This window comes from Anser anser (genome assembly GCF_964211835.1).
Source record: "Anser anser genome assembly, chromosome: 17".
NCBI classification, from domain to species: domain Eukaryota; kingdom Metazoa; phylum Chordata; class Aves; order Anseriformes; family Anatidae; genus Anser; species Anser anser.
The window spans coordinates 685,899-706,898 of NC_139738.1; the positions used below are offsets into that span (position 1 = coordinate 685,899).

Sequence of the window (21,000 nt, forward strand, 5' to 3'; positions counted from 1 at the left end):
GGGGACAGGTGTGGGGCACAGCCAAAGGGAGCACAGCCTGTGGCGGACACCACAGTGAGGCTCACGGAGACAGCTCCAGGCTCATCACCCAGGGTGTGGGTTAGGGTCTGGGGGCATCAGCTCTGCCTGGCAAAGCTGGGAGTCCTGTGCGTCCCCCCGGCCCATGGCGGGGCTGTGCCAGCGGTGGGGGGGGGAATGGGAGGGGCGCGGCGGGCCGGCGCAGGTCCCTCCTGCGCGGCACTCCCGTCATGTGGTTTTGCACCCTCTGGACTCATTTCCAAAAAAGCATTTCCTCCTGCTGCGATTGAGTGTAAAAGCCTGCCTGGGGAGGGCTGGCACTCATTCACCACGCGTCGCGCGGCGGCGATGGGGCGCCGGGGCACCCTGCCCTCACGCTGAGCCTCCCTGGCACTGGGGACCCCGCGCTCTGCTGCGCCCACCACCACCACCCGGCATGACCCAGCCACGTCGGCTTCAAGGATGAAGCGCCACTGCCCAGGGGCAGCTTCGGTGAGTGTGGTGGGGCTGGGGTCACTGCAGCCGGGATGGGAGCAGCCCCGGTGTGACCAGGCTGTGGCTGTGGGTGGCATGGCCACAGCAGGCATGGCTGTGGGGACTGTGGGCAAGGTCACAGGGACAATGGGCACGGCACAGCCACAGGGCACAGCATGGTGATGGGAACCACGGGTATGGCACAGCCACGGGACTGTCGACATGGCCACGGGGACTACAGACACAGCCCAGTCACAGGGACTGTGGCATAGCTTGGCCTTGGGGACTGCAGCTGTAGCCACCGGGATGATGGGTGTGATGTGGCTGTGGGGCTGATGGCAGGGCACAGCCACGGGACCACCGACAGGCTGCACCACGAGCCTGCAGGCACCCATCAGGGATGCTGGCTGCAGTGCTGCACGTGGTGGTAGCTGAGGACACTGGGGCGGCCGAGGGGACTCGGTGGCTGGGTGCTCCAGTGCCCGCGGAGCCTGCAGCCGGAGCCGCGTTACGGGTAGGGGTGGCGCTTGCGCAGCACAGGAAGCGGTGGCCCCGCGGGGTAACCGGCAGCAGACGGCAGCTGTGCAGGCAGCTCCCTTCCTGCGGGGCACCCCCTGCCTGGCACTGCGGCCCCTGCCCTAGCAGGTGCCCAGGAAGGGGCAGTGCCCTCGCGTGCCAGCAGGGCCCCGCTGCGGGAGGCTCGTGCCTCGGTGGGGCTGTGCCGCTGACTCAGACGTGCCGCTGGCTGCCGAGCCAGCTCGTCGCGGTGCGTCCGCCCTGATCTGATCGCGGCGCTATGCAAATGGGACAGCCTGTGCACTGTTTCCAGTCCACCGGTGGCGGGTTTAATAGAAAATGATTCAGTCCCTGTAATCGGGGCAATCTCGGCTGGGAAATCCAGTCCCTGGTGTGGAATCCCCTGGCTCGCTGCCCGCCGTGGCTGGGCACGCAGTGCCTGCCCCATGGACCCCACCCCCTGCCCACCGCGCTGCCGGCAGTGGAGCCGGTGCGGACACCCCCTGCGCAGCCCACGCGGGGGCTCCCCTCCGTACAGCACCCAGCACCCCAGACGGGGCGGCGGGGGAGCGGTGACCTAGTTTGGGACGCACGTACAAAGCACGATAGCATCGAGGGAGAGCATGAGCTGGGCATGGTTTCCTCTCAGGGAGGAAATCGCCTCATCTGTGAGGAAGATAAAACAGAGGAAAGTAAAGGGAGGCAGCATTAACCCTCACGCGCCCAGCCCCTGCATGCAGCATGGGGTTGAGTCCCAGCCCGGGCTGGCTGAAGGCGTCCCCGGCTGGGTGCCTGTGGGCAGCAGCACCAGGTCTGCCCGTGCACCAGCCTCCCTCCTCCCCATCCCTGCCCGAGCCCAGGCAGGGTGGCCCCCGCACCCCCGCAGCGCGTGCCCTGCAGCCCAGGCAGGAAGCCGCTTACTCAGGTACCGAGGGGAAAGCACGGCCCAGGGGCTGCCGCGGGGCATTCCCAGCCCTGGGCCGCACACCCGCGCAGCCCTGGGGCACGGGGCCACCTCTCCGGCTGTCCTGCCCTGAAGCCAGTGTGGGGCCCGGCAGGGGCACCAGCATCCACCGGCCTTGCGATGCACCAGGCTGTGCTTGGCTTGGGCTCAGGTGGTCAAACCTCGGTGCCAGTCCCTGTTGCCTGATTGCGCGTGGCTGGAAGCACGGTAAGCACGACAGCCCAGCCCTGCTGCACGGCTCCCCGGGGCGCCCACCCCATGCCTGGGTGCCAGCTGTCTGCAGCCCTGCCCTTTCCCTGCCTGCAGGTTGTCCTGGCAGTGCTGTGGCTGCTGGCAAGCGGGTTGCTGCCCCTGGGCTGCCAGGACTGCGCTGTGTCACAGGGGCAGCAGGGCCCAGCGCAGCTGCCCGCCCATCCACGGAGGCTCGCTGCAAAGCCCACCTGCCCCACCGGGATGAACTGGATCGATGAGGCTCGTCGGTGCTGCCCCCAGTGTCCACCAGGTGAGAGAAGTGCAGCTGGCATGGCACAGTACGCCAGGCACACGGCCTGCCACATACATCATGGCATGGCACTGCCTGGGCGTGCAGTAGTGGCCGTGCCACTTGTCACCCTGCTGCCTGCACAGGGACGTACCTGAAGAACCCCTGCTCGAAGCATGGCAATGACAGCGACTGTGCAGCCTGTCCCGATGGCACCTACCACTCCCAGCCCAACACCCGCACCAAGTGCCATGTTTGCTATGAGTGCGACCACCACGGTGAGCTGGCAGTGCCCCGCGCCGCGCTGTGCTGTGCCATGCTGTACCACCCTGCTCACCCCCACACCTGCAGCTTTCCAGAGCGTGCTGAGCAACTGCTCGGCCACCAGCAACGTCGCCTGTGGCTGCAAGCCTGGCCACTTCCGCAGCTGCCTGAACGAGCACTGCAACGAATTCTCCTGCAGCAAGTGCCAGCTCTGCCCGGGGAGGCTGGTCCAGCGGCCCTGTGAGTCCTGTCACCCAGTCCTCGGGGTGCCACCCCCTGGGCCCACCGCAGTCCTGACATGTGCCCTCTCCCCAGGCTCAGACACGCAGGACACGCTGTGCGGCAGCTGCAAGCCCAACTTCTACGCCAAGGGCAGCGAGTGCCGGCCGTGCCACATGTAAGCAGCATCCCGGGAGGGGTTGCGTGGCCGGCGGTGCAGCGCGGTGCCCACGTTCCCTCTCCTTGCAGGAGCACCCCGGAGACCTGCGGCGAGGAGTGCCAGCAGGCGTGCGGAGGCAGCGCCCGAGGTGCGCGGGGCAGCGGGGCTGGGGGCGCCAGGGCAGCGGGGTGGGCACGGCTCTGTGGGACACCGCGTTGCTCCCTTGCAGGCTCGGGGCTGCAGTACCTTCTGCTGGCCCTGACTGTGCCCCTCTTCATGGGCGCCTTCGTCATCTACAAGAGGAGGTGGCTCCAGCACAGGACCCTGGTGGGCAGCCCCCTCCTCACAGTCCCACCCCAGGGCTGCCCCAGCCCCACGGCCTGCACATTCTCCCCCACCCAGGAGGCTGTAGCGACGGAGACAGTGCCGTGCCAGGTCAGTGCCTGTGACAGGGCGGCTGCGGTGGGGGGTTACCAGCCACGGCAGTACGGTCCTCATTGGACCAGGTCGTGTCTCCCCCAAACAGGTCTGTGAGCACAGCCCCAGCACAGCGAGGAAGAGCCCCGAGTCCTGGGCCTTGCACAAGTGCCTCAGCGGAGCAGCACTGCTGGATGGCGGCGTGGAGCCCTCAGCGCCCCAGGAGCCCCGCACAGCGCGGGGCCCCGACTCGCGCCCCCGCAGCCCCCAGCGCTGCGCCCTGCTGCAGGGCAGCCAGCTCTACGCCGTCATCAATGCGGTGCCGGTGCGGCGCTGGAAGGAATTCATGCGGGTGCTGGAGCTGCGGGACATGGAGATCGAGCTGGTGGAGATGGAGGTGACCCACTTCCGCGACCAGCAGTACGAGATGCTGAAGCGCTGGTGCCAGCAGACCAGTGCCACGCTTGACCGCATCTTTGCCGCCCTGGAGCACATGGAGCTGGCGGGCTGTGCCGAGGCGCTGCGCCAGAGCCTGTCGGCGGGACCCTGACCCCACGTCCCCAGCCTGGGAAGGCAGCACCACCGGCTGCCCCAGGGTCCCCTCCTAGGCTGTATTGTGACCCCGTGGGCCCAGGGACAGACACATCCCAGAAAAGCAGGGTCCCTACGGGACCACCCTGCCCTGGTGCCGTGGGGCGCCGTACCCCTAAGTATTGTTACTTATGCCATGTAGACATTTTATGTCAGTTATCCAGACTGTGGGCTCAGGCTGCAGGAGCAGGACGGAGCTCCCCTCCCCAGCCACCCCCCACTATTTATGTCCTCCTGCTCCGGGGGCTGCATTGGACACTGCCCCCGGTTCGCAGGTTGCCTGGCTGGGCTCCTGGGCGCGTGCTGCTCGCGGGACGAGCGGGTGCCGAGCCCGCTGCCAACCCATGGGATAGTTCTCAAGTCCGCCGGGCGGGTGCACTCAGGTGGGCCTGCCCCCACCCCAATAAAGCGGCGTGTTCTCCATCCTCTGGCACCCGGCCCTTTTTCCTGGGGCTGCTGCTTGCCTCTCAGCACCGCGCTGGGGCCAGCGGGGCTCCACGTGCCTGGGGGCGCTGCGGGTGACGGCACCGTGGGCGGCACAGCGCAGCCCCACGGGAGGAGGGCAGGAGGGACCAGGCGGTGAGGGCAGCCCCAGGAAAGCGCGGGGCACTGCTGGAGGGGATTAAACGTTTTAATCGCCGAAACGCGGAGGGTCCGGGGCAGACGCGAGCTGCAAGTCTCCCTCTGGTGGCTCCGGAGGTGGGAGGAGAAGGAGCGGAGCCGGCAGCCCAGGGAGCTGCAGCAGCCGCCCGGGCAGCCTGGCTGCCCACGGCCCCGGAGCTCCCTGCGAAGGGCAGCGTGCGCAGGGTGGCGGCAGGCGGGTGGCGGCGGGACGGGGCTACGGGCACCCGGGGCAGTGGCGGCGGGCGCTCCTCCGGGACGGGCGAGGCGGGAGCGCCGGGGCCGTTGGCGGCGGGAGGAGGGTGCCGAGGCACGTCCCGGCTGGTGCAGGGCCTGCGGCGGGACCTGTCGGCCTCCTCCCGCCACGAAGAGCCTTGTGCAGCGCGCGGGGGTGCTACGCTGCTGCGGGGAGCGGGGGCTAGTGCTTCGCTATATCCCCTTTCTTGAGGATGATCTGCCGCTGCCAGGGCGCCAGCTTTGTCTCATCGTACCCAAGAGTCCTTAGCTTTTCTGACTGCTCCTTCTCCTTCTCCTCCTCCTCTCGCTTCAGCTTCTCTTGCTCTTTCCTGCTCGGCAGCAGAGGGGACGGGGTGCTGTGGGTCACCGAGCCCAGCCGCGCGCCCACCCCCCTGCCAGGGAAGGGGACAGACGGCACTCACCGTTTCTGCTCCCTGTGAAAGCAAAGGGACAAGATGCCGTTAGTGTGGGCTGGGGGCAGCTGGCCAGCACAGGCGGCCCCCAGCCCGCCCTGCTCACCTCTCCTCCTCCAGCTTCTTGCGCAGGATGTCCCTCCTCCAGGCCGGCATGCTGGCCAGGCGCGCCTCCTCCTCCTTCTCCTGCAACAAACAGCCGCGTTACGGACAGCCACGGGAGCGCAGGGCCCTGGGGTGGCTGGCCGGGCTCCACTGGGGGAAGCGAAGAATGGCAAAGGCTCCTGGAAAGCAACCCCCCCCATGGGACAGGACCGACCCAGCCCCAAGGACATCACCCCTGGGCCCACATCCCACTGGCCACGGGGAGCACAAGTGTGGAGGCAGCCGGCAGGAGTGAGGCGCACCCCGGGCACCGCACAACGCGGCACGGCACGGCGCTGATGGGACACGGCTCCGCAATGCCGTGGGCACGGTGCCAGGCGGGAGCCCTGCGGTGACGGGTCCTGCCATCCCCAGCCCCTCGCTGTCCACGTTATCCCGGTGCGGGGAGCACACGCGACCAAGGAGCGTGCGGAGCGCTGAGCCCTTCACAGCACACACAGCTTTATTGCACCGACACGTGGGGGCCCACGACGCCCCGGCACCGCAAACAGCACACCAAAGGGGAGCTGAGCCCCCAGCACAACACACAGCCGCGGCAAGGGGCACACAGCAACTTCGACACACAGCTGGCCACAGAACCCCCGAAGGGTCTGGGCACCCGGGGCCTGCTCCCAGGGCATGAAGCAAAACCCATGGGTCTGCAGAGCCGGCCCGCAGTCCTGCTGCCGTGAGAGCAGCTGAGCTGTGCCAAGGCACGGGGTCCTGCTGCCCGGCTGCACCCGGAGCCTCTCCTGGCTGCACGCCCCAGCCGTGCACTCCACCAGCCACATGCCACCACCACAGCCCCGGGGCCTGCTGCTGCCACAGCATCCCACCGAGCTCAGATATCGAACATCTCTGCCTCCTTCTCCTTCCAGAAGGAGAAGCTGCGGTCGATGTAGCGGCAGATGTCCTCGTCACTGAACTCCCCCAGCTCCGAGACCAGCTGGGCCGGCTCCTTGCCTCCCTGGGCTGCAGCAGTGGGTGCCAGACTGGGGGATGAAGGAGTCGACGCCGCTGCTGCTGTGGGCACTGTGGGGCTGTCCCCAAAGAACTCCTGCTTGAGGTCCTCGAAGCCGTCGAGCCAGCAGCGGTGGCCAGCCTCGACCCGCTCCAGCGCGGCACGGTGGAAGCGGCGGATGCACTCCCAGCTGTGGGTGCCCAGGCGGTCGAACATCTCGTAGCACAGCAGGTGCCGGAAGCGGCGCTCCTCGGGGCTGAGGTTCATCTCCAGCAGCTGGAAGTAGCCCAGCATGAAGAGGTCGAGCGAGAGGCTGTCGTAGGGCACGGGTGAGCCTCGGACATGGGGCAAGAAGTGCTCGGGCCAGTAGAGCACATCAGCGCGACTCAGCCGCCGGATCTGCCTCCCAGGCACCCGGTGGGCAACGCTCCTCCAGCGTGCCAGCAGCCTCCCCACCGCCTGCCGCTGCTTCCAGAGCCGCCGCAGCCGATCATCCCCATGGGTGCGTGCACCAGGTGCCTCCGCCAGTGCCCACTTCTTCCAGTGCTCCAGGAAGAGGGAGACGGCGCGCTCCTTCCGTGCATCGATGCGCTCCTGCAGGCAGCTCAGCTCCGTCTGCACTGGCTGGCTGCGCCGCAGCACCCCGACTGCGTCCCCGTCCCCGTACTCCTCCTCCAGGACGGGCTCACGGGTGCAGACTTCCACGGGTGCTCCTGGGGGCAGTGACCGCTTCCGCTTGGTGACCCTGGTGCGGGGCACGGGGGCTCCCACCAGCCCCTCATAGTTGGCCTTGAGGCTGCGGACGGACACACCGCAGTGCAGGATCTCACGCTGGGCGTCCTGCTGGGTGCCGGCCGGGGCACCGGGAGGGGACCTCTGGGGCACGGCGCTGCTCGCCACTCCCCCCAGCCCAGGGCTCTCCCGGCCCCCCAGAGCAGCCAGCAGCACGGCCATGCTCCTCAGCAGCGCAGAGGTCTTGCTGCACCAGGCGGGCAGGTCCTCGGCACGGCCCTGCAGGCGCCGGGGGTCGAGGGAAAAGCGCTCGGGGGCCAGGGTGGCTGGGAGCGGCAGGAGCTGCTGCAGCTCCTCCTCCAGCTGCTCCAGCTCCGTCTCCACTGTCTGCACCTTGTGCATCACCTGCAGGTTTTCGATTTGCCTCTCAATGCGGAGAATGTCCTCCTCCGTCATGAGCTGCCCAAAGGGTCCCAGCATGCCCCCGTGGGCGGGGGAGTAGCGCCAGCACGGGGGGGACAAGACGCTCCCAGGCTCCAGCTAGGGCAGGAAAAAGGGCAAAACAGCTCCTGAGGACGCGCCCCGCAGCCTTGCACGTGCCAACCCCCCAGCACCGGGGTCCAGCAGGGGGCCAGGACCGCGCACGCCTCGCACCGCTGGTGGCCACATGGGACGAGCGCTCCGGGAAGGGCTCTGCAGCCGGGCAGGGTACACAGCACCCACAGCACGCGTGGCGGAGCTGTCCCCTGCATGCAGCAGGGCTGGGGCTGTCCAGGCGCAGCGGGGAGCCGGAGGCGATGTCGTGCTGCGCCGTGTCCAGGAGACGGGTCCTGGGCTGCTGGGCCATGCCCATGCCGCTCTCACCGCACGCACAGCACACGGAGCCCCGCAGAGGGTCCCCCCCTACCTTGCGCCGCTGCTCCTCTTCCTCCTGCATGCGGAGCTGCAGCTTGCGCACCATCACCTGCCGCTTCCACTCGGGGATGGGCCGGCCCTGCTCGTCGTGGCTCGGCACCAGCGCCTCCGCGTCTGGCGGGCCCCCGGCCCCCGGCCCCGGCACCGGTGAGCTCCCATTGAGCACCGGCTCCGGTGAGCCCCCTGCCATGCAGCGCGGCAGCCCCACAGCCTCGGGGGTGGCCGGCGGGGTGGGCGTCCTGGTGGGCGATGGGGAGGATAGCGGCGACTCGGCCTGTGGAGGAAGGGAGGAAGGGAGAGTGGGTGCCCGCTGTGCCCCCCCAGTCCCGCAGGGCTCAGGGCCCTCCCGCCTTGCCCCACACCACTCCACCACCTACATTGGCCCCTGCCTGGCCACTGCCAGAGAAGACAGTGGTGAAGCCTTTGCTTTGCGGCGTCGGCTTCAGGCTCTTCCCAGCCTTGATCTCGGCCAGGAGCTCCGAGTTGTCGCCGGTGGGGGACATCATGTTGAACGACTTGGTGCCTGGCGGAGAAAGGCATGGTGGGCAGTAAGGGCCCTGCTGCTGCCGGCCCCCTGCTTCCCCAGCAGATTGCGGACCACGGGGGTGACGGGGGGCCGGCCAACAGCCCCCCACACCCAGGAGCCCTTGGGACCCCAACAGACCAGAACCCTGGCACCCAGCTCCCCAGGGCAGCCGGGCAGCCCCAGCCCTGAGCGCTGCCCACCTCTACCCGTGAGCCTGGCACCGCGCTGTGACGACGGCTTGTGGTGACCAGAGGGACAGGACCGTGGCTGGCAGCAGCCCTGTTGCAGCAGGACAGCCCCGTGCTGCCTCGCAGAGGTCCTGGCGCCCTGCAGCCGCCCACGGTGTCCCGGTAGCAACGCACCCACCAGCCCCGAGCCGCAGCCGGGGCTCTAGCACCCTGCCCCGTGAGCACCCACCGTCCGTGCCAGCCATGCGTGCGTCCCTAAAGGCCCATGGTGCCGCGCTGTGGCAGAGCCCCTTCCCCACCGCCCTGCGCTCGCCCGCTCGGACGCGCCGCAGCAGGGGCCAGACTCCTGTTGGTGCGGAGGGCCCAGCCGGGCGCTCGCAATGCCATCCAGTGCCACTGAGACCCCAGTCCCTGGGAGCCGGCGCTAATAAAGCGGGGGCTGAGCGGCTGCCAGCCTGCGAGCTGCAATCAGCGGCGGGGGAGCGGCCGGTGCGCTCACGTGGCGAGGTAATGCCGGCCGGCTGAGCGCGAACAAAGGCGCTCTGTGCGCGGGGCCGCGGGGCCGCAGGGGGCACGGGGCCCTGCCAGCCCTGCCTGGGCAGCAGCAGTGGCCCCACGCTCTGCTCCTGTCTCAGGCGGAGCCGTGCCGCAGCTCAGGGCTCCTGCTTGGCACCAAGCGTCACGTTGGCCTCGTGGCCTGGGACACGTTGGAGAGGGCTGGGCACCATTGTGCCTGGCCGGAGGGACAGCGGCCACCTTGGCCATCCTGCAGGACAGCCCCGCTCGGCAGGCAGCGAGCTGGCAGGGGTGCGGGCAGCGCTTCCCCAGCACCATGTTCGCTCCCTGGCCGCAGGGTGGGCCCGTGCTGGGGAAAGCTGCTGGGACCGGAGCTGGGATCCGGCCCTGCCGTCTGCGCCCCATCGAGGCGCCCTGCTCTCGGCTGCAGGCGCTCCGTCCCCGCAGGCACTACCTGACCACCAAAGAGTAAAGAGCCGTGGTACTTACTCTTCATCTGTCTCAAAGCCTTTCCTTCTAGGGGGAGAAGCAGAGAGGCGGCACAGCGCGTGTAGCAGAGGAAGGATTTGGCCACCACAAGACAAGAGAGAAGAGAAGCAGCCAGCAGTGAGAGCAAGTGGGGGCGGGCAGGCGTGGGAGCCCCCGCGCCGAGACCGGAGGAGAGAAGGACAGAGAGGCTGTCAGGAGCCGTGCCCCGAGGAGCCGGAGCCCAGGGAGAGGAGAAGCACGAAGGCGCCCAGTGCTGGGGCGCGTGCAGCACGGCACCGCCGCACAGCTGGGGCAGGCGCTGTGCCCGCTGCCGGGCCCTGGCCCCCCGTGCTCCCCAGGACCCCCGACTTACTTCCCGTGGAGGAGGAGGAGCGGCGGGGGCCGGTGGGGGCCTCAGCTGGCGGAGGTGGCGGTGGTGGCGGTGGGCAGGCGGTTTCGGGCAGCGGCGGGGGCGGCGGTGGGGGCGGCAGCTCGGCACCAGGCTTGCTCTCTGCCGGGCCCCCGTTGTGCATGGTGTCCGCGGAGAGGGGAGAGGCCTGAAAGATCACGGGCGGTCGTCACACGGAGCCAGTGCCACCGCGCTGCCCGCGGCACCAGGGCCCGGGCTCACCTCCTCACTGTGTGCCATCCTGCGGGGGCCGGGCAGCTCCACCGCGCTGGGCCCCAGGTGCTTATAGTAATCGCCCGTGCTTGGCTGCTTGCTGAAGTTCCTCGACCGCCTCGTGGAGTCGGCCCGGCGCAGGCCCTCGGGGCTGCCCTCGCGTGATGCTAGCTGCAACGGGGAGCGCAGCTGAGCGGGGTCACGCTGGGCTCAGCAGGGCCGCGGCATGGCCATGGTGCATGCCCTGGGGGGATGCGGGCTGAGCGTGGGGTTGGCTGCGGCCCCCGACAGTGCCTGGCACTGCGACCCCATGGCCTGTGCCTGGGAGCCCGGCTGAGCCTCCCCTGGGATAACCCCCTGGGAACGGGAGCGCTGCCTCCCGGCCCCACGGATTAGCTGGGAGCTTGAGCTTATCCCCGCGGGGCCGGAGCCCTGCCGCAGACCCGGCTGTAAACGTCGCTATTAAGGCAGTAAGACCTGCGGCAGCACGGCCTCGGCTCACCCCAGTGCATACCTCCGGGGCTTTGCGGGTCGTGCTGTGGAGCGGCCACACTGCAGGGGGCCGTGCCCGCGCCCGGGTGAGGGGTCCCGCCGCTGTGGCACAGTCCCGTGCCCTGCTCCCTGCGCCCAGGGCCCCACTATTTGCATTTCTCTGTGCGCCACCTCCGCCCGAGGCATTTGCATGGTGAGCCTGGGCACAGCACGCCACCAGCAGCCCCAGCTAAGTCAACAAGTGCCAGCTCGGTGCTTCCTGCTCCGGCAGCCGCCGGGCACCGCGCCAAGCCTGGCTCTGGCTCCAGCAGCCCCAGCCCCGGCCCCACGGGTGGGTGCGAGGTTGGTGCCGCCCGGCCTCACAGCACCGGGTGCCCACACACCCTGGCACCAACAGTGCTTGAGCTCACACGCAACCACGCCTGCCGTGGGCAGCCCCGGGCAGGGCCGCTCGTTAGCCCTACGTGTGCTAACAAACAATGGGGAGCCCAGCACAGGCCTGGCACACGCTGCTCTGCCAAGACCCCATCCTGCGTGCCCCGGACCCCTGCAGCGCAGGGCTCTGCTGGTGCTTACCCACGCCTGCAGCCGTGGCCATACACCAGGCTGTCCCCAGCCGGGTGGTGGGGCCCACGGCTGGGGTCGAGGCGGACCCCAAGCCCCCTGCACCCAGTGCCCCCCCTGCCCCAGGCAGCTGCGCCCCTCTTACCTGTACGTCCCAGCTGAGCCCTCTCAGCTCCTGGCAGCGCCGGCAATGCCACCCGACACCTGCGGCGCAGGTGACACCGGAGCTGGGCACTCGGGTTACAGCTGCTGCCTGCACCCCACGCCTCCACGCAGCCGCCCACGCCCAGCTCGCCCGGGGCACTGTGCCGGTGGCACCGCTGGCACCACGTGAGCACAGCGCACGCCACCCACACAGCGCTGGCACTCTGAGCCGGCGCAGTTCGGTGGTGGGGCATCACTGGCCCCAGCTTGCCGTACCCCTGCTGCCATGGCAGGCACTTGGCGTGTCACCCCCGGCGGTGCTGCCACTAGTTACTGACTGCCCATGGGACATGGGTGCCCGGAGGTGTGCCCACCCCCTGGCAGCCCCCCTGAGCTCACGGCCAGGAGCAGCTGGGCGGGGAGCGCGGGGGGACCATACCTCTCTGCGCAGCGCCTGGCTCTCCACATGCCGCAGGTTGTTCTTGGCCCGCACGTAGATGTCAGCGGTGTCGGGGGAGGCGGGGGGCGCAGGCGCGGGGTAGCTGGGGGGCGGCGGGGGCGGGCGGGTGGCAGGTGGGGGTGGCGGCGGGGGGAAGCTGGGGGGTGGCGGTGGGGGGCCCTCACTTGCTGACCCCCTGCCCCGTGGCCGCGTCTCGGGATTCAGCATGTCCATGTACGCCTGCATGTCCGTCAGTGCTGGCTCGGGGACCCCTGCAGAGGGGAGGGGGGGTCACAGCAGCACTCACCCTGTGTGTTGCCCCCCCCATCTCCCTGACCCATGCACTCACGGGCTGTGGGGGCCCTGTGGGGGCCACCCCTCTTCTCTCCAGTGCTCGACTGGCTGGAGTTGCAGGAGTCGTAGTTGGAGAGGGTGCTGGCGGGGGAGCCCACCTCAAAGCGTGCCTGGGGCGCCGACGCCGTGGTGTTGGGCGACGACATGCCCGAGTCGGGCTGCCGGCACTCCCCATCTGCTGAGGGGTCTCGCGACAGCACGCGGTGCTCCACGCTCTGCCGGCACAGCCGAGCGGTCAGGAGGTGGGCAGCAGCACCCAGGCCCTGCACACCCCCACGAGCCCCCCGCGCGCTGTGTCCCGATGCTGCAGGGTGCCACCATACCATGTTCTCCACGGTGCGCAGGTACTTGGCGCAGTGGCTGTGGCCGTTGTAGTCGGCGAGGTCGGCTGCTGTGTAGCCGTCCTGGTCGCGGATGCTGAGGTCGGCACCATTCACCACCAGGATCTGGCAGCACTGGGGAGAGGGGGGAGCGTGGCAGGGTTGATGCCGTGCTCCCCCCCTCCCCACCAGCACCCTCGGCCACCAGCACCAACCTCCAGCTCGCCGTTCTCAGCAGCGTCGTGCAGTGGCGTGCCGCCCCAGCCGTCTGCTGTGATCTCGCCCCCGTGCAACAGGAGCCAGCTCAGCACCTTGGCGTGGCCGCGGCTGGCGGCGAAGTGCATGGCTGTGGCCCCGTCGTCATCCCGCTCTGACAGGCTCACTGTCGTGAAGCTCATCTGCGGAGGTGGCAGATGAGCAGGGCCGCCGTGCCGTGCCGAGCTGTGCCGTGCCGAGCCGTGCCGTGCCCAGGCAGCACTTACCAGCCAGACGATGACGGTGTTGTGGCCCATCTGGGCCGCGGCGTGCAGCGGGGTCATGCCGTCATTGGCGCGCACGTGGGGGTCAGCCCCGCAGTCCTTCACCAAGTACTGGATGATCTCGAGGTGGCCCTCCTGGCAGGCGAGGTACAGAGGGGTGGCACCGGTCTTGGTCTGGGCACTGAGAGTGCTGCAAGCAGAGCACGGCGCTGGGCACCTGCAACCCTCATCTGGTTGCACAGCCCGTGAGTGCATGGGGCAGAGAGCTGGGGGGGCAACACAGGGTGAGCACTGCTGTGACCCCCCCCTCCCCTCTGCAGGGGTCCCTGAGCCAGCACTGCTTGGGGCACCGGGAACGTGGGGGTGTGGTGCACAGGGGACATGGTCGCAGGGGCATGGAGGACACGGGGATATGAGGGCACAGGGGCACACTGGGCACAGGGGATGTGTGGGACACAGGGACCACGTGTGTCACAGGGCCTGGGGGGCACGGAGCGCACAGGGCAGGCAGGGCAGCACCAGCTGCCGGGCAATATGGGCTGGGGCCGGCCACCCCACAGCCCTGCTCAGTCCCCGCACAGACACAGCGGCTGCCGCGGGAGGTCACTAAGTCAATAAGCTCGGGCTAATCGCATTCCTTCGGCTGTTTTTGGACACTGCAATCTAGCAGTATTTTTAAGTAAGCAGCTTAGGCACCAGCAGCCGGTGGGGAAGGGTGGACCTGCACGTTGGCACTGCCCAGCCTTGCTGCTCCCCAGCAGCCCCACTGCCGGGCACCGCTCCCCCCAGCCCTTGGCACCCCCGTGGCCACATCCTGAGTCATGCATCCCACGTCCCACATCCAGCACCCTGAATTCCGCATCCCAAATCCCGCTTCCTAAATCCTGCGTCCCACACTGCATACCCTTGCCATGCAGGAAGCTGGTTTTTAAGTGCGCCATAAAAACCTGTTGAATATTTAAAAAAGGAAGTGCAATAAATACTCTGCTCTGTTATCGCAGAGATCACGGGCCCTTAATAATTGATCCCTGTAACTGTGAGACGGGTGGCGGCCAGCACTGGCTCTGCGCTGTGCCATGCTGCAGGATGCCAGCTTTCCGTGCACTGCACTGGAGACTGGGACCAGGAACAGGGCTGGGGGCTGGCTAGGGCACAGCAGAGCCATGCACGGTTGTGGTGCGGGTGCAATGGGCACATTTTCAATCCATAATTGCCATTTCCCAGTTATGGGGAGGGGTTAATCCACTCGGGTGAGCACCGGCTGGGAGCCAGGCGCTCGGCACTGTGGGTGAACTGCTTTGCCAGATGGCCACGACCCCACGCTGGCCGCCCGCCTCGCCACCAGCTGCTGCGGACCCCGTGGGGCAGCCGAGCCAGCAGCGGAGGTGCCGGGGACGCTGCGGCCTCGCTGCTGGTGCTGGCTGCCCAGCCTGGCACGCGCCCTCCTGCCCGAGCTGTGGCCACGTCCCGCAGCGCCCCAGGATTGAATTTCACAGCTGTAACAGAGCCTCCTGCAAGCTGCGGGGCCCGAGCACAGGGCGAGCAGTAAATAATTCAGGGGCCACCTTGGCGGTGGAAGGCGGGCGATGGCAGCAGAGTAACCCCAGGAGGGACATGAAATTCAATGTGAAAGCGCTGCCGCCAAGCGTGCTGCGGGGGTGACAATGCAGGGACTGAGCAGGAACCACGGCTGTGAGGGAGCTGGGCCCCGGGATGGGGAGGGTTAATTCGTCTGGGTGTGGGGGCAGCACAGGTGTCCCCCCGAGCCCGCACACCTGGGGCAAGGAGATAAAGAGCCAGGGTGGCTGGGCTGGGGAGGCTGCTTGCAGTTGGGTAGGTAGGTGGGGGGCAGCTGCTGGGGGGCCAGCAATGGGGGGGCAGCAATGGGGGGGCAGCAATGGGGGGGCAGCAAGGGGCCCTGCTGGTGGGATGGCTGTGTGGGTCTGGGTGCTGGTGCGGGACCATGTGGCACCTGGGGAAGGGGGTGAGAATGAGGCCAGGGGCAGCCTGAGGGGGTCCTGCCACCTCTCCATGCCCCCGATACCTGTGGTCCCTGCACCTGCTGGGCACGGCGTGGTGGGGAAGTGTGTCCCCACGACCCCCCCCCTCGGCCAGGGCCCTGGTTATTTATAGCAGCCTCTGCCCACCGTGGGAAATGAGATTAGGGGCCACGTAATCACACGGTGAGGCCTGGGGTGGCTTGGCGCTGTGTGCCCTGTGGCAGCCGTGCTGTGTCCCCAGGGCACGGCGGGGGGCGGCCACACGGGGGGCTGACCCCAGGAGTGGAGCGGGGCCGTGGCGGTGCCGGCCGAGCAGCGCTGCTGGGGCCGGTGGTGCCGTGGCCCTGAGCCCCTGGAGGCAGCGGGGAAGGTCGCCTCTGGTGCAGGGAGCAGCCTCTGCTCCGCGGGCAGCCTAAGCCATTTACATAACGGCGGGCGGACAAAGGCGGCTGTGTTATCGCTCCGCGCCAAGAGCACCGCGAACAAACCCTGCTGCGTGCTGCTCGTGGTCAGCAGCTATATTTCTGTCAGTGCTCACTGCGCTCCTCCTCGCCCTTTCTCTCCGGGTGATAAAGAAGGCACAGCTGCCTTCCCGAGGTGATAATGCTGCTGTGTTGCCCTTGGAGCTGTGATGCAAGGGGGGTGGAGATGGCCGCATCTCCAAGTGGCTGGTGCCCAGTGCTGGCACCTTGCACAGCAGCTCAGGGGAAGGACAGGTGGCAGCGGGGCTGCCAGTCAGCGCGCCATCAGCTTGGCCCCTGTGCCCCCCTCGGCAGCAGGGGCTGTTACCTTGGGCAGTGTCCTAGGAGAAGTCGCAGGGAGGGGAAATCCCCTTTGGCCGCAGCGTAGTGGACCGGCAGCGCGCCCGTGTCCGTGGCTGCTGTGGGGTCGCTGCCTCCGAAGCGGAGGAGCCAGTCGATCACCTCGTGGTGACCGAATCGGGCTGCGAGATGTAGGATAGTGGCACCGGAGTTGTCTGTGTCCTGCGGGAGGAAGGGAGAGGCCTCGGCACCCGGGAGCACAGGCTGCCCAGAGCCTCCAGCGAGGGCGTGTGCAGGGGGCTGGGGAAGCTCTGTCTGTACCGAGCATGGGCGGCCCTGCAGGGCTCAGGGCAGGAGGGGATGGCCCTGGGAAGCAGGGGAGAGGAGACCGGGGCTGTAAGCGTGCCCGGTCCGTGCCAGGTCCCCATGGGCCCCAGCAGCAGTGCACCAGCGTGGCTGTGGGGGCCTCGTCGGCTGCTGGTGGTGCACAAAGCCCTGCTTGTTCTCCCTGCTGCGGGGGCTCACCGCGCTGCCGGCGGCCCGGCTCCCCTCCTGGCTCCATGGGATGCAGAGCACAGCTGGCCCTGGGCCAGGACGGCACCGAACCGTGCTGAACCCGTCCTTCCTGCTTAATCACTTCTCCCACCCCTCCTCCTCCTCCACGTCACATGTTGTTACCTCTCTGCCAGCCCCGGGCAAGCTGCTTATCTGCCCCGGGGCTTGCTCTGGTTGTGTAACCCCGGGAAGGGGCTGGCACCCTGGGGTGCAGCTTCCACCTGAACCTCCGTGCCCTCCTCGGCTCTGGGTGGGCTCTGTCCGGAGCGTGCCAGACCTGCTGTCCCAGCTGGGTGCCCGCTCCGGGGGTGGCTGTGCCAGCAGCTCCCGGCCCAGCGCAGGGTCAGGGCCCAGCACAAGGTGCTGCTGCATGCCTGCGCCCTCCTGAGCCCCCTGCCGCTGGGCAGCTCGGGCAAGGCAGAGCCCACGCGGGGCTACGGTGCTGCTGGAGGTGGCCATGTGGCTGTGGGTGGCCACGTGCCCTCGGCAGAGCCCATCCGTGACCTTCTCCCCATGGCCACCACCTCTCGCACCAGACCCACGCAGCCGGACACGATCCTGGAGCTCCTCACCCCGGCCAGGCCCTGGCTGTGGACCCCCCCCCCTCCACGGGGCGCAGCCCCTGCAGCGCGGATGTTTTGGGGACTTGGCTGCCCCTTGGTGCAGGCGTCTGTGGCCCTGGGAGCTGCGGTGGAGGCGTGGGGTGCCTCAGCCGAGCGGGGCAGCGCGGGGGTCTCTGGGGCGTGCCGAAACGCCCCCGGGCGCTTCTAGGCTTTCCGAGACCCCGCCGGGAGCCTCTCCGCGGCCGGAGGTGCCGGGGGGGGGGAGGAGGAGGAGGAGGCGGCGGCGGCGGCGGCCCGGCCGCCCCCCCGGGGCCGCGCTCCCGTCCCGGCAGCCCGCCGCGCCCGCTCCGTCGAGCCCCGCGCCCCCTCCCCGGCCCCGCGGCCGCTCGCACCTGCACGCCGCAGCCCCCCTGCGTGAGCAGCCACTGCAGACAGGCGAGGTTGCCGGTGGCGGCGGCGTCGTGGGCCGGCGTGGCCCCGTTGCGCGCCCGCGCGTCGCCGCGCAGCGCGGCCTCGGCCGCCAGGTAGCGGAGGCAGGCGAGGCGGCCGGCGCGGGCGGCGTGGTGCGCGGGGGAGGCTCCGAGCGCGTCCCGCAGCCCCGGCCGCAGCAGCCCCGCCGCCCGCAGCCCCCGCAGCGCCTCCACGTCGCCCTGCCGCGCCGCCAGCAGCGCCCGCTCCAGCGCCATGGCCCCGGCCCCGCACCGGCCGCGCGGGGCCGTCCGGCCGCCGCTTGGCACTGAGCGGCGCCCCCGCGGCGCGGCGGCCCGGCCCCGCCGGCTCCTCCCTCCCCCGGGGCCGGCCCGCCCCGCCGCCCCCCCGCCCGCCCGCCCCGCGCCGCCCCGGCGGGAGCCCGGCCGTCGGGGCACGGCGGCCGCCCCGCCGCCCGTCGGACCCTGACCGAGACCGGGACCCGGGGCCGCGGCGGGGGCGCGGCGCCACCTAGCCCGGGCGCGGCGGGGGCCGCCGGTGTCCCCGGGGCCGCGCAGCCCATGCAGGGACACCGGCCCCGCCGCCCCGAGTCCCCGGCGGGCAGCGTTAACGGGCCGGCCCTGCGCGGGGAGCCGCGGAGCCCAGGTTTGCCTCCTGCCGTCGTCTCGCAGGCTGCGATTTCTCCCGAGGAGGGCCGGAGGTGACGGCAGGGCCGGCGCGGGGACACGTCGGTGGCGGCGGGGAGCGGGGCCGGGGTGGCCGCAGGGGGCACGGGGCCGGGGGCGCGCTGGGCCGGGGCTGCGCCCCCAGCGCAGGGGGTGCCGTGGGGGGGGGGGGGCAGTCGCTGTGCCCCTCGGCAGCCTTGGGCGCCGCGTTTCGGCCCCGTTTTCAAGCCCTCAGAACGAGAAATTTACTTTCAGATAAGATCCAAGGCTGTGCCGGGAGCCGCCCGTCCGGGCCCGCTCTGCTGCTGGAGAAAAGAGGCGGCGGGGGGCGCAGGGTGCCGGCAGGGTGCCCCCACCCCTCGGGCGTCCCCGGATCTGCGGCAGCCGCAGGTGAGGGCCCCGCTGTGCCTCCGCTGCCCCCTGCGGGGCTGCCGCTGCGGGCACCGACGGCGGTTACCGGGGGCAGGCTCAGACGCCCCGGTCCCGGCCCCGCTCCTTCAGCACCGCGAACAGCGGCGGGGGCGCCTCCAGCACCACGGACAGCGGCGAGGCCGGGCCTCCCCCTGCCTCCCTGCCGGCCTCTCCCCACCTGCCCTGCCTCCCTCCCGCCCTGCCTCCCCGCCCGGCCCTGCCCTCCCCTCCCGGCCCTCCCTTCCAGCCTCCCTGCCCGCTGTCCCCGCGCTGCCTCCCTGCCCGCCCGCCCTGCCCCGACGGCGCAGTCCCGGGGAGGGAGGCGGGGCGGCCCGGCGGCCCATAAAGGCGGCGGCGGCGGCGGCGGAGCGCCGGAGCACCATGTCCCCGCCGGGCTCCCCGCCGCGGCCCCCGCGCCGCCCCGCCGCCGAGACGCGCAAGGTGAGCGGCGGCCCCCCCGAGGGCCCCGTCGAGGCCGGGCCGCCCTCACCGCCCCTTCTCCCCGCAGACCCTCAAGCCCCTGCTGGAGAAGCGCCGCCGCGCCCGCATCAACGAGAGCCTCAGCCAGCTCAAGGCGCTCATCCTGCCGCTCGTCGGCAAGGACGTGAGTGCCGCGGCCCCGGCCCCCCGCTCCCGGCCCGCCCCCGAGCCGCCCCCGCCGCGCCGTCCCGTCGAGCCCCTTCCCGCACCCCCCTTCCCTGCCCGCCCGCCCCCTCGGCGCCGCCCCGACCCCGGCCCGCAGCCCCCGGCCCTGCCCTCCCTCTCCGCCCCCCCCCCGGCCCCGCTCGCCCCGGCGCCGGCCCCAGCCCGGCCCCCCCGCTCCTGTCCCGTGCCCGCCCCCTCCCGCCGGTGCCCGGTGCCGGTGCCCGCCGCTGACCCGCCGGCCCCGCAGAGCTCCCGCTACTCCAAGCTGGAGAAGGCGGACATCCTGGAGATGACCGTGCAGTTCCTCAAGGAGGTGCCGGCCGCGCCCTCGGCCCCAGGTGAGCCCCCGGCCCCCCCCCGGCGCCCCCCCGCCCGGCCCGCCGCTGACTGCCGCCTCTCCGCAGAGCCCTCGGAGAGCTTCCGCGCCGGGTACCGCGCCTGCCTGGCCCGCCTGGGCGCCCTGCTGGCCCCCCCGCCGCCGCCCGCCGCCCGCCGCCGCCGCCCGGAGCTGCCGCCTCCCGCCTGCCCCAAGGCCGCCCCGCCGCCGCCCGCCGCCCCGCTCTGGCGGCCCTGGTAGCCCCCCGTGCATAGCTGTACATAGCCCTATTTATTTGTACAGACCCCAGGGACCCCCTTTGTACAAATAAACCTTTTGCCAAAGCTGCGCTGTGGTGCCCGGGGCACGCCGAGGGGAGCCCGGCTGGCCCCCAGCTGCCGTGGCACCGTGCCCCGGCTCGGGCCGCGTCCCTCCTGCCTGCAGCCCAGCCTGGCACCGCCGGCTGCCCAGGCCTCCCCCGGGAGCGGTGAAACGCCAGCGGCCTCCTGGCCGCCTGCGCTGGGCTCGGCCCCGGCAGCCGGCATGGTCTGGCCGCAGCCGCGGCCCCCCGGTAATTACCCAGGCAAGCTGCGGCACGGGCGCCTTGATGCAACGGCCTGGCAGCGCTCGCACCCCGCTCCTGCGTCAGGCCTGGGCCTGTCCCCGGCCTCGCACGTGGGCACGCGGTGGCCCTGCCAGGTCCTGGCCGCAGACGGTGGGCGCGTGGGAAGCTGCGTCCGCCCCGGGGCCTCGGGGGAACCCCCAGGGGAGGCGCTGCATCCCCGCCAACCCCGTGTAATGTCCGGCTGCCCTGGCCCATCGCTCCCACCAGTTCCCAGCAAGCTGGGTATCCCGCGGGGCTTCCTCGAGCAGTGGGAACCACGAGGGCTGGGGAAGGAGGGGCACGGGGCTGCGGGCGGCCCGACGTGGCGTCCTCCTGCTCGGGCAGGTGCTGGCAGGTGTCTGCACAGGCCTGAAGGCTGCGGCCTCCCCGAGCCTCCTGCTGCCAGCAGCCTCCGTGCAGGCAGAGCAGCGGCGCCTGACGGCACAGCGCGGCGGGGACTTGGTGTCCTGGGGTGGCAGCTGAGTGGGGGGAGGTGGCAGTGGGGCTGCAGCACCTCCGGGCAGAGCCGAGCCCCACGGCAGGGCTGTGCCTGGAGATCCACAGGACCACCATCCCACCTGTGCCTGCAGCCAAGGCCTGTCCCAGTGGCTCCTGGAGCAGGGACAGGCGGCTTGCTTCTGGTGCTGCTGGGAGCCTTTGGCCAGGGCTGGCCCGGCCCCGCGGTGCCGGCACCCGGCAGCTGGAGGGGGCACAGTGGGGTTCCCTCGCTGGGACCCCCCTTCCTCCTGCAGCCACAGCCCCGCTGCCTCCTGGCCCCATGCAGCCCGGTGCCCATGGGCTGCTCGCCACGG

The 21,000-nt window shown here is 70.6% G+C and overlaps 3 protein-coding genes across 7 annotated transcripts; 2 read left to right on the top strand and 1 right to left on the bottom strand.

The window, feature by feature from the left end:
- The first annotated feature begins 79 nt into the window (after positions 1-79).
- On the top strand, positions 80-4,527 carry TNFRSF25 (TNF receptor superfamily member 25). 4 transcript variants are annotated; one of them, XM_083802787.1, is made up of 6 exons: positions 80-510; positions 2,279-2,474; positions 2,600-2,731; positions 2,805-3,114; positions 3,186-3,531; positions 3,623-4,527. In XM_083802787.1, the coding sequence occupies exons 1-6, from the start codon at positions 481-483 to the stop codon at positions 4,061-4,063; spliced, it is 1,455 nt and encodes a 484-aa protein (XP_083658913.1). In that variant the 5' UTR covers positions 80-480; the 3' UTR covers positions 4,064-4,527. The 4 variants fall into 4 exon arrangements, with proteins under 4 accessions (XP_083658913.1, XP_083658912.1, XP_083658911.1 ...); XM_083802786.1 differs by having other exon boundaries at positions 80-2,474; positions 2,600-2,957; positions 3,033-3,244; positions 3,326-3,531; XM_083802785.1 differs by having other exon boundaries at positions 80-2,474.
- Positions 4,528-5,567: 1,040 nt separating this feature from the next.
- ESPN (espin) lies at positions 5,568-17,832 on the bottom strand. Of its 2 annotated transcripts, XM_083802777.1 has the most exons (12): positions 17,511-17,832; positions 16,029-16,222; positions 13,243-13,429; positions 12,976-13,158; positions 12,764-12,895; positions 12,436-12,655; positions 12,087-12,358; positions 10,457-10,618; positions 10,199-10,382; positions 8,505-8,650; positions 8,120-8,401; positions 5,568-7,752 (listed from the first exon to the last, which is right to left on the bottom strand). In XM_083802777.1, the coding sequence occupies exons 1-12, from the start codon at positions 17,802-17,804 to the stop codon at positions 6,361-6,363; spliced, it is 3,648 nt and encodes a 1,215-aa protein (XP_083658903.1). In that variant the 5' UTR covers positions 17,805-17,832; the 3' UTR covers positions 5,568-6,360. The 2 variants fall into 2 exon arrangements, with proteins under 2 accessions (XP_083658903.1, XP_083658904.1); XM_083802778.1 differs by lacking the exon at positions 10,457-10,618.
- A 1,037-nt stretch (positions 17,833-18,869) lies between these two features.
- On the top strand, positions 18,870-19,932 carry LOC310883074 (transcription factor HES-2-like). Its single transcript, XM_083802795.1, has 4 exons — positions 18,870-19,064; positions 19,132-19,227; positions 19,516-19,606; positions 19,673-19,932. Exons 1-4 carry the CDS (start codon positions 19,005-19,007, stop codon positions 19,843-19,845), a joined length of 420 nt encoding a protein of 139 aa, XP_083658921.1. The 5' UTR covers positions 18,870-19,004; the 3' UTR covers positions 19,846-19,932.
- The last annotated feature ends 1,068 nt before the right edge of the window (positions 19,933-21,000 follow it).

Bases quoted from the DNA above. Each gene is read 5' to 3' on its own strand.
- TNFRSF25 (XM_083802784.1), top strand. From the start codon at position 2,231: ATGCCTGGGTGCCAGCTGTCTGCAGCCCTGCCCTTTCCCTGCCTGCAG. The intron at 2,958-3,032 runs GTGAGTCCTGTC...CCCTCTCCCCAG, and splicing joins GAGGCTGGTCCAGCGGCCCT to GCTCAGACACGCAGGACACG. The intron at 3,532-3,622 runs GTCAGTGCCTGT...TCCCCCAAACAG, and splicing joins CGGAGACAGTGCCGTGCCAG to GTCTGTGAGCACAGCCCCAG.
- LOC310883074 (XM_083802795.1), top strand. From the start codon at position 19,005: ATGTCCCCGCCGGGCTCCCCGCCGCGGCCCCCGCGCCGCCCCGCCGCC. The intron at 19,228-19,515 runs GTGAGTGCCGCG...CCGGCCCCGCAG, and splicing joins TGCCGCTCGTCGGCAAGGAC to AGCTCCCGCTACTCCAAGCT. The intron at 19,607-19,672 runs GTGAGCCCCCGG...GCCTCTCCGCAG, and splicing joins GGCCGCGCCCTCGGCCCCAG to AGCCCTCGGAGAGCTTCCGC.
- ESPN (XM_083802777.1), bottom strand. From the start codon at position 17,804: ATGGCGCTGGAGCGGGCGCTGCTGGCGGCGCGGCAGGGCGACGTGGAG. The intron at 12,359-12,435 runs GTGAGTGCATGG...TCCCCTCTGCAG, and splicing joins CCACAGGGCCCCCACAGCCC to GGGTCCCCGAGCCAGCACTG. The intron at 10,383-10,456 runs GTGAGCCCGGGC...GTGATCTTTCAG, and splicing joins GGATGGCACACAGTGAGGAG to GCCTCTCCCCTCTCCGCGGA.